The sequence below is a fragment of the Anser anser genome (genome assembly GCF_964211835.1).
Source record: "Anser anser genome assembly, chromosome: 2".
Classification (NCBI taxonomy): Eukaryota; Metazoa; Chordata; class Aves; order Anseriformes; family Anatidae; genus Anser; species Anser anser.
The window spans coordinates 100,138,962-100,149,579 of record NC_139721.1 but is presented as its reverse complement, the minus strand read 5'-3'; the positions used below and the strand labels follow the sequence as shown (position 1 = coordinate 100,149,579).

The window sequence follows — 10,618 nt, the reverse complement described above, 5'->3', positions numbered from 1 at the left end:
TGGGACATCTGGCAACCCTAAAAAAACCCAAACTAGATGAAATAAAAATTATGAGATGGAGGAGCAGAAAAATATGTCTTTGCATTGATTAGCAGGCAAAGTAATTAATCTCCTTCAACTCCCCTTTCGGTCCTTGGTGTAAAACAAGGAGAAATAGGGATATTATTGCTTTGCCAAGCATTAATTCCTGTATAGGGATTGCCGAGCAAGAAGAATTTTGCAACCTTGCCTCCCTCTTTCCTGATGCCCCAAATACCTCAGAAACAATCTTCATATCATTTATAAATAAAACCTTTTTTTGATATCTTTGTCAATGAGCCTAATTCAGAGTTTTCCTATTGTCTTTAAGGTGCCTTGGATCAAACTCAAGCTCATTTTGCTGAGCTTGTTATTGTACAAGACATCAGCCTGTCCACAGTCCAGCTTGGAACTGACTTTCTACCCTGGGACTGTTTTATAACAAATTGACATATATTGGCCTTCTCAAAACACCAGACAGATGAAGCAGCCTCATCTCCACAGTTTCACATGCGTCATCTGGTCCCATGGTAGTTTTGAGGTGGAAAGTTCACTAAAATGCCGAGTGTGAGAGGCATCGACAATTGATCTGTCAGTTTGAGAAATTCATGTATCTTGCTAGAAAAATGTTCTAGAACTCCAAATGAAGTATAAAATTATTTCATTTGAGTTGTAATGATTTCTGCACATTTAAAAGATGACATGCTTATAGCATTTGTGCAGTATCTAATGCAGTGGGATCCTGGCCCCATTTTGGGGTGGGGCCCAAAAATCATGTGAAGTTACAGATGATAAACGCTGTGGGAATATTAAACAATACTGTTTTTTTTTTTTTTTTTACCATGTTTCTTCAGCAGACAGTACAATATGTCCATAGTGGACACTCCTAGTTTCAGTAAAGAATTAAATAGTAGAGAGGTGTTTGGCCAGCAAGTGCAAGTGTTTTTAATGGCAGTGTGACAACGTAGAGGGAGATGTTATTCTAAGCACCCTGGCACCTATCAAATGTCAAGGGAACCCAAATGATCAAAACTCCATGACATCCAGCACAAGTGTGTTTCGCACTATTACTGTATGAAGGTTAGTTAATAACAGCTCTCCTCTCACAAACTTCTGCTTGTTATCTGAATCATTGTGTTACTCACAGCATTCATTTTGGATGATTGCATATTTTAATCAAAGTTCCCTTTCTTCCTATTTTTAATTTATTGCAGTACAACAGTTTAATGCCTTCTCATGTTCATGTCATATCTGTACCTTACAGACATTTCTTAATTTTCAACTTTTTTTTTGTAATTCCCAATTTATAAAGGTTTTTTTTTTTTTTTCTAAAGCTAAAGATCTAAATTGTGCTCCCCTTCCTAATATTCAAATGTTAGTATGTATTAGTTCACAGTTTGATATCAGCATGAATGACATACATGCATGTGTCCTAGCGCACATGGGGGATATGTTAGAAATGCCCCTCAGTTCCAGGCGTGCCATTTAGGCAGCACACACAAGGATAGTATTCAGCCTTCTGGGAAAGGAGCCACAGATGATGCTGGTACACATGAGGAAGAAAGGGGGAAAACAGATGGCTCACATTTACCCACTGCGTTTTTACAGAGACTTATAAGATGTATTATTGTTGCATTGGCAATTTTTTTCCCAGACAAATACAATTTCTCAGAAAAAATATTCAGGCCATCAGGGTTGCTTAAACTGACCAATCCCATATGCACAAAAAATGTGAAAGCTGGGATTTTGTTGATATTTCACAGCACAGACTGAATTTGTTTGATCAAGTTAAGATCCATTTCTTAAGCTTTTTATATTCTTTATACTGCATCCCAGATTACTTGTTTTGATGAGGAATATCTGGGGCATTGGGACCATTATTTAAGATGTTCCCTTAGATAAAAGGACAGCTTTTTGAGAGTTCTTTTAGTTCATTCTAGGGTGAAAATGACCTCTGGTGGTGGAAATTTGCACATCTGTTCAATTAATCAAGTATTATCCATGTCTTTTCATAAATATTTGTGTCCAAATGATGTTGCCCTGAGTTCTCAATGTATTAGCAGCACTCTTCTAAGAGGAACTGGGACTTCAGAGATGCTGTATGTGAGAAGATTGCCAGCTGTCTTCAGTACAAAAAAGATACAGACCCAGTCAATATTAGAAATGATATCACAAACGCTTAATTACTAAAGGAAATATATATATATACATATATATATTCCTGTACAATGTATTTTAACTGTGACACCCACCCCTGTAGCATTGTCTCCTTAAAAATAATGGATGCTCTCATAGCAAGGATAAAAATGGATCAAATAAGTGATAGCAGAATCATTTTACAGAAGATGGATTTTGAAGGAAGAGCATCATTCTGCACTTACTAGTAGAGTCTGTCTTTCTGATCTTTCTATAGGATCCAAAAAGTTCATGGTCTGAGTCATGTTTATAAAATGTCATTTTCTATCTGCTTGGGAATATAAACAGGACTTAGTGAATGATAATAAACAACCAACTTTGCTTTGACAGTGGCATTATTTCATGTTCAAGCATGAAGAAATAGAAAATGATGGCCAAATAGATTTCCTGGATTATGCTAGTTTTGAAATGGCCCTTAAAGTCACAGGTACCATTTTCTAGTCACAAGTGTACTATCCTGGGTGCTGGTGTTGGCTGAGTTTTGTTATTGATAAAGGTCTGAAAATACTCAAGGAAAAAAAGGTGTTTTTTGTTGTTGTTGTTGTTTGTTTGTTTTCCCAACACTTTTTCTAGTTGCGGAGCAATGTTCCACATTGGAACACTGTAGCAGAGTGGGAAAATAGGATGTGAAAACACTGGAGTGTCTTTCTAAATGTGCTTGTTTAAAGGCAATTAAAAAAAAAAAAAAAAACCTCACATAAAAAATATACTCCAGCTAGTGAAAGCTTCATTCTCATAAGAATCTCAGTTTCAACATATTTTTCACTGGGGAAAAAAAGTTCTTCAGAAATTTTCCAACCAGCTGTCTCCAGGGAGCATGTAGTCAGTCACAGGATGGGGCAGGGCCCCAGCCATTTAAATGCCGTTTCCCAAAAAATTTCCCAAATTGTCTTTAGCACTCTGACTTAGAGTCTCGCATGTGACAGAAAGGGGACAAAAAATAAATGGCAAGAGCCCAGAATGAGCTTCTTGTGTCATAAGTTTCAGGAGAACAACTATTAGTTGTTTCCCCATCCAGATTTGTTCTTTGTCTAACTGTGTTCCTGGCTAAGTCCACAGAGAATACTTGAAAAATATATTTTCAGTACTTTTCTATAATTTTGTACACTTCCTGTACATTCCCATAGATACAGAGACACATGCAAACCTCTCCTTATTAATGACTGTTCCATTGATTTTTTTTCCTCTGGTATTCTAGGAATAGCTCTGAGAGAAATTGTTTCACTTTGGTGTCACAGGTCATCAGCCAAACTCTTATTTTTTATTTGTACAGAAGCCTTCTGTGGTTTTAAATCTCTGACGAAGAAGCTGAGCTATTTGATATTTTTACAAGAGATCAGGAAGAAAAATTAAAAAGGTCATTGCAAAAAAGTTGACAGAAAATCTACAGCTGAAAGGGTGAGTCCAGCATCAAGATAATACTTCAGCCTGGGCTTAATTTCATGTGCAAGGCTGTCTTTATCAGCATAACAGTTCATGCTGTGCTTCATTCTGAGCACATGCTTTTCTGCTTCAGAGGCTAGAGTCTGAAATCAGTGGGGTAGCATTGATGTGAAGAAGGAAATTTGGCTATTACTGTGTTTGCACAAAACCACTCCTTCTACTGAAAATGTAAGCTCAGATTTGTTCGTGCAATCCCACATCCTTTGTAACAGTAGAGACTGAATGCCTCTGGTAATGAATGAGCAAGCATTTAAGAACAGCTTTTGGAATAGTCCTCTCTTCTGCTCATATGGAGCTAATGCAACAGGTATGTGCCATTTGTCCTGGACAGAGTGCCACAACCAAGTACATCTACTCTCAAGCGACAGCCAAGGCTTTCTTCATAAAACACGAAAGAAGACATGGAGAGAAGGATGTGAATGTGCTGTGGTTTCCCACAGAAAACAGAAATTTGCCTACAAACCTGAGAAGCAGTTTACCACTACCTGGCAAACATCCTGATCCCACTGTTTATCAGAATCTTTTACTGCTTCTTACTGAGACAAAGCCATGTCTTTTGACAACCTAGATGATTCTGTGACAGGACATGACTGTCCTCAAAGTAATCTGAGATGAAGAGGAGTGGGGAAGGGAAATGAATTAGACATAAAGCTGATTAGAACTTCTTTTTTTTTTTTTTGATGTTTTCCTCATCAAAAATGTTGGTCTGCCAAAACAAGAATGTTTTATAGAAATAGTTCATCTTGATCAACTCTTGACCTGAAATTCTTTAAGACAGACTTTCTTTTGGACTTGTACAGAATGTCCCATTATAGCATTTTCATCACAATGTTTTTGTCTTTTCCACTCCAAAACATCTTTTTACATAGAAATGGAGTTTATTAAAATACATATTTTCAAATCTAAGTGATAACATTCAAAATTAGTTGTTTTGGTATTATTTAAATAGAAATATTTAATGGGTTTGAAAGAGTTTGTAAAACTTTAGTTGGCATTTTTGGAGCAGGGAAGGGGAAAGTTTTAAATAAAAATGGTGGAAAGATCAGAAATCTAAGAAAGAAAATGAAGGATTTTGTATATAGGGAAAGTTTGGTGTTTAGAGAGAAAACTGAGAACGCCATTTGACTCAATGGGGTACATACTGGAGAGTGAGATGTTGTCTTTAAACCCCACTTTCTGAGCCCTGATGAAAATCATCACAGAAGAATTTTTTTTATGTTCACTAAATTATGCTCAAGGTAATGATAAATTACTTCATCTTGTCTGTGGCAAAAATATTAGGGTACAGTGTCTGACTTGGTTAAAGAGCACTGGAGAAAAAAAAATGGTGTGTTGCTGTTGGTCTTTTAAGCTTATTTTTTTCTCCATTTTTTATCTTTACTACAACAGTCCACTGAATGCCCTGAAAATAAAGGAAGACAGGTGCAGACAAATTGCTAATCCAGGCTGGTGATATTTTTGCTCTTAAAGAGGCTGGGATTTCAATCGAGAAAATTGTAACATAATAAGCTTGTGAGGATGAGTTTGCTTCAATTTTTGCACTGAATAGATTATACTATAGCCTCCAAGCTGCAAGGGTGGATGTGTTATGTGAACATCATGCCACACAACTTGCGTTGAGACATCCCAGCAGGCTCTGCTGGACAACTTGCCGCATGGTGCAGTAATACCAACTAATACTGTGAAACTAGTTTACCTCTGGTAAAATGCCATGCAATGGTGCAAACTAGTTAACACTGTACACCAGGAGCTTGATGAAGCTCAGTGAAGCTCTGCTGTGGTTCTATTAGTTCCAGTTTTGCACATCTATCCTCAGTGAGAGTGACGGAGAGCGAATGGACTGAAGTTACTCACAGACACGACACCAGTGTTCTGTGTTTGGGGTTTTCTCACTGACAAGGTGGGAAGCCAAAAAGTGTAGGAGAAGACTCAGAGGAAGGAAGGGGGAAGGCGAAAGTACAGTTAATGAAAGCAGATGTTATTTATTTGAATTCAAGCACGGTAACTAGCTTTTCTCCAGGAGCTCTTGCAGAGCTTCAGGTTAGATTACTAGATTTTCCTCTGATCTTGATTTTTCTATTCTTGGTATTGGTTTAATTAATCTACTTGACTATACTTTCACGACCTGGCTATTTCACAAAGCCCACCCACCATGAACTTTGAGCTTTCAGTACACATGGACAGAGAAATTATGAAGACTTTTCTGGTTAGGTTTCTTGGCTGAATGGCTGCTTGAAGGCACCTGTTCCCTCACAAATTTTACTTTCTGAGTTTGTAGCATGTGTTTGCATAGATGTTTCAGCCCTGGTGAGAACTGACTGAAGATGGCTGTAGGTAGGTTGGATGTTAGGAAGAACTTTACGGAAAGGGTTGTTAGGCATTGGAATAGGCTGCCCAGGGAGGTGGTTGAGTCTCCATCCCTGGAGGTCTTTAAAATATGTTTAGATGTAGAGCTTAGTGATATGGTTTAGTGGAGGATTTGTTAGTGTTAGGTCAGAGATTGGACTAGATGATCTTGGAGGTCTCTTCCAACCTAGATGATTCAGTGATTCTGTAATATAAAACACTAATGTATAAAGTGGTATGTGTACTTTAATACACTGGGATACATGTGCCAGGTTACCAGAATCCTTATGTTATAGAGAGTACAGTGTAGAGACAAAGAGATCAAATTATGTGTCCAAAATACTTAGTGGAAGTCAGTGCCTGAGCCAGGCTAAGGATATAAGATTTGCCCCAGGTGGTATCCATGTTGGCTGCTCTGTTCAGTATTCACATCTCTGGTGTTCTGGGGCTATTCAAAGTGTCCTTGAACTTTCAAATCTGCCCCCAGATGAAATGGCACATCCCATAGCTGTTGTGCGTTTGGTAATATTGTGCTGCTGAAAGTAGCTTTGCAAGGTTGGATTTGTTGTTTGTCAGGCTGTTTATTTACTTTTTTCAAGTCTGATGAGAGCAGCTTTGTAGGCTTTGGCTGTGTTATTTTCATTAGATTTCAAGTGCTCGGTTTGTTTTTGTTAGCTTGTCTGTTTGTTTTAAAAGTCTTGTTTGTTCTTGGGATTGATGTTGGAGAGCACTCTGTGCCATTTCCATGGGTCATGAAGGCACCAGGAATTTTTATTTCTCTGATGAACTCTGTGGCTGCCACCATCCCCTGGCACTTGACTGACAACTGCCCTGGGGCAGGTTGGCTTCCCAGGCGCATCTGAACCTTCACACCTATAGGAGATGGTGTGGGCTGACCATGCTAAGCCAGGCCAGTTTTAGATGCTGTTGGGACCTCTTCCCAGCCTGTGTTAGCCTCACTGCAAAGACTGCCCAGGATGTTTTGTGTTCATGTAAAAACCTGTGCACATCCAGGTTTGCTTGTGGCATCAGCAGGACAACTGCCCTCACAACACATCTCACTGACCCTAAAATCTGCACCATGTCAACTTCCCACATGGCTTTAAGGAAAATCTCAACTGTGCAAAACTTCCTGAACACATCTGTTCTTAAGAACACTTATGTAACAAGGAGTAAAGTGTATTTGAAAAACAGGTTTCTTTTTGGTGTGAATGGGTGGGGATTATGAAAATATTGGCCTTGGTTATGCAAATGTTTGCCCTCTCTCTTTTAGGAGCAACGAAGGCTGCAATGGATTTTAAGAGCTGTTGAGCTGTTATGGGAGAGCCTGCTGGAGAGCCTCACCTATCTGTTTTCCGGCTTCTGAATAAGTGTTAGAGCATGTGGTATCCGTACTGGCACAGGTAAACCTTATTTACTTTCCCTTATTCTGTTTTTTGAAGCTGTATTTGTAATGTAAGCCTACCCCAGCTAAGCACTGTTGGCAGAAGGGTGATGCCAATAGAAGCGTCTTTGGAGGACAACATTCCTTTTCTGTTATTCTACTGTGTGCAAGTGTATCTAATTGAGAAGGAAGACAATTCCATCTTCAGTGGATTACCCTATTTGTGTGGGACAACCCCATTACCAGTGGTTGAAGCTTGAAGCTTAGGTCACTGAGTAATTAAATATAGAATGTCTAATGACACTAGCGTCTAAGATATTGAGCTATGTAGTTTTACTGGTCTGTATAAAGTCAGATTAAGTTATTGACTTTTTGACTATACAGTTTGTTTTCTCAGACATTGAGATAGGATTAACAATTGTTTAAATTCCATGCCTGTTTGCATAAGGGACAAAAAATCTTGCCTACAACATATTGCATATGCTTACAGTCCCACTCCTACCTTCCCCTAGTATGCAAAGCATACGCTTATCAACACAGAAAAGCAAAACATTTGCCCTCAGGGTTTCCTGTGTCAGTACACAGATGGGTAAAATCAATGTTCATGAGGGCTAGCAGAGTCTGGTGTGGACAAAATTTGAACCAAGTTCTCAGTGGGTAATTTTCAATTGAATTTTGTAGGCTCAGAACTAGACCTGAATTGGCTCTCAGGTAAATTGGGAGTAATTTGGGGCAAAATGTGTCTACTTCCATATGCAAGTAAAACCAGTTGAAGCTTTGTCCTGAAGAGAAAGAGGGGAACAATTATGGTTAAATACTAGTCAGAGCAATTCTGGTGAGCATGTAGTGCCTCCAACCTGAGATTTCCTTCTTTCACCTGAGGGAAGAGGTTAGACTCATTTGATTTCTTTCCCCATATGCTGGTGTGTAGTGAGCATGCTGGCTTCTGACTGAAGTCAGTCAGGCTGCTTGTGGACTAATCTAATACTGTCCAAACCCACTGTAATACTGAGTATGTCAGAACTGGTAAGGAGAAGTTGCAAAGGAGCAGAATCAGTGCCTGCTTCTTTGTGCTAGGACGCTACTGAGACACTAATGAAAGGCATATCCATCACATCATCAGTACTGGCTGTGTGAACTGTTCAAATCAAATAAGTCCGAGCTCATATATATGAGTGGAGAAGGAACATAAGGGTTGGTGAGAACCAGAACTCTCTTGAACTCTATTATAAATAGCAATGAATGTAAAAATAATTTGCACTGATGCTATACTTTGAAAAGAGCCCTGTAAGAATGACATTGCAAGGGCTGATTCACATAACTAGTGTTATATCCTTTATGACTTGAAGATCCTAGTTTTATCAAGAAAAAGAAGAAAAAAAAAAACTGTTCTGAATCCCAGTTCTGCAAATTTAGTCTTGTCCGTAAGAGTCGGGGTGAGTTATTTCTGGCTTTGACAATGCTGAAAATAAAAATAGTGGGCCATTTACCTCTTCTGGGATATCTGTCTGTAACTCCCTTGAAACCAGTGGAAATAGCAGGATATCTGCCATTTATAGATTCAGCATTTTCATATAGAATTTGGAGTCATGCTGATGTGGGGAGGAAAGAACACCAGTTTTCCCATCCCTGTGGTAGTTATGCAAGATTAATAGAATTAAAACAACTTTAAACAACATTTTCTTTTTTAAACCAACATAAACAGGGAGGACTGAACACACAGAGGGAACAGATCTGTTGACTGGAGAGCTGTGCCCAATCTTATTTTCAGACATTAAAGAAAACAGTGCTTTACAAGATTATTCACTCTGAGTACTTTTGTCATTCAAGAGATTTGCCATCCTGCCTGCCTCACTGTATTTTTGCTTGCCAGTGCATTAATGTTTAAATAAATGCCAAGAAACCTTTCCTAATCAGTTTTGGTGCAGAGGAAGGAAAGGAACCTGGAAGGCAGGAAGCTACGACTAAAAGTAAGTGAAATACTAAGTTCAGTTTTTCAGGAGACCTACGTATGGTCAAGGTTTGCACCTGCTTTGGTCTGAAAAGACAGGCTGGTCCCATGGTTTTCCACACCTTTCCTGTTGCTGCTGCAGGGTGCATCTGAAAGAGTACTGAGACCAGACGATGGGCGAGGGCAGCATGTCCTCCCTGCTCTGCACCACTTCAAGGGGAGCCCGAGGACTGGGAAGTCCTGGAGAGCTGTCAGAGACATGCGGAGAGAGCTGCCAGTCCAGGTATTTGCTGCCATTTCAAGTCCCTCCTCCCTCTCCCTTCTTGACCTTCTTCCTAGGCTGGTGTGGAGAGCGAGGAAGAAAGAGTAGGGTTTGGGTTTGGGCCATATTTCCCTGTTGTGTGCTCTCAAAAGGTAAGAAAAGACTGAAGCTCATGCATGTAAAGTCTAACGGTGCTCACACAGGAACCTCAACGGTGGGGAATTATTCCTGTGTTTAACACTTGCCTGCTTCCCTGTCCTTCTCCCCAGCAGCACATTCCCTGAAGGACTCTGTCCCTTTGGTGGTTGTTGGCAGGAGGTAACAAAACCCTTTTGCAAAGCTTCCCATTCTTTGCTCACAGTGTTTGCTCAGGGACAAAACAGTAGTGGACTTGAGCTTTCTGAGAGCACGGTTTCAGAAAATGCATGCAGGGCTAGGCATGGTGCCAGCAGCTAGTTTTAGTGGAAAGGGAAAAGGCAAACGCATCTGGGGCTGATTCTGCTCACGCTCACTGACACCAGCAGGAAACAAACCCACTGAAGTGACTGGGATTGTATTGGTGCACAGCTATTGTTTTGTGGACCCTTTGTTGGGCAACTAAAGGATTGGTGGTCCTAATTGTGCACACACACCCATACCCACAGAGAATGGTGTGTGAGGACAGACAGTGATCTGTCTGTGTCCTCTATATCACAGGAAAGCTGCTTATCTAGTGCTGGTGGCCATGGGCTGCTGTCCTGAACTGGGGAGCCAAAAAGAGTATCCTAGTGTGGTATAGCTGCCACAGCCCCACCAGAGATGTGCCTGGATGCCCCATTCAGTGCTCAGGGAGGAAGTAGTGTTTGTGCCAAATGTCTGATCTACCATTCCAGTTAATCCATGGCTAAGTTTCCTTGGATAGAAAACCCTCAATTCATGGATCTGGGCTCACTGTTTGGGATCCAGTTCTTTTTTAACACAGACCGATGGCAATATGGCCATTTCTATCCATAGAAACAGGGTCATACTGTTAGTATTC

At 40.0% G+C, this 10,618-nt stretch overlaps 1 protein-coding gene across 6 annotated transcripts in view; it reads left to right on the top strand.

Annotated features, from left to right (window-relative positions):
• Positions 1–7,224: 7,224 nt before the first annotated feature.
• ITPRID1 (ITPR interacting domain containing 1) overlaps positions 7,225–10,618 on the top strand; it is a 47,322-nt gene continuing 43,928 nt past the window's right edge. For all 6 annotated transcript variants that reach the window (XR_014578917.1, XM_083822214.1, XM_083822211.1 and 3 more), the window contains exons 1-2: positions 7,225–7,406; positions 9,481–9,621. Coding sequence is in view for 5 of the 6 variants with exons in the window: in XM_083822211.1 (XP_083678337.1) it covers positions 9,512–9,621 (110 nt within the window). In the remaining variant the exon portion in view is untranslated. The remainder of the gene's footprint in view (positions 7,407–9,480; positions 9,622–10,618) is intronic.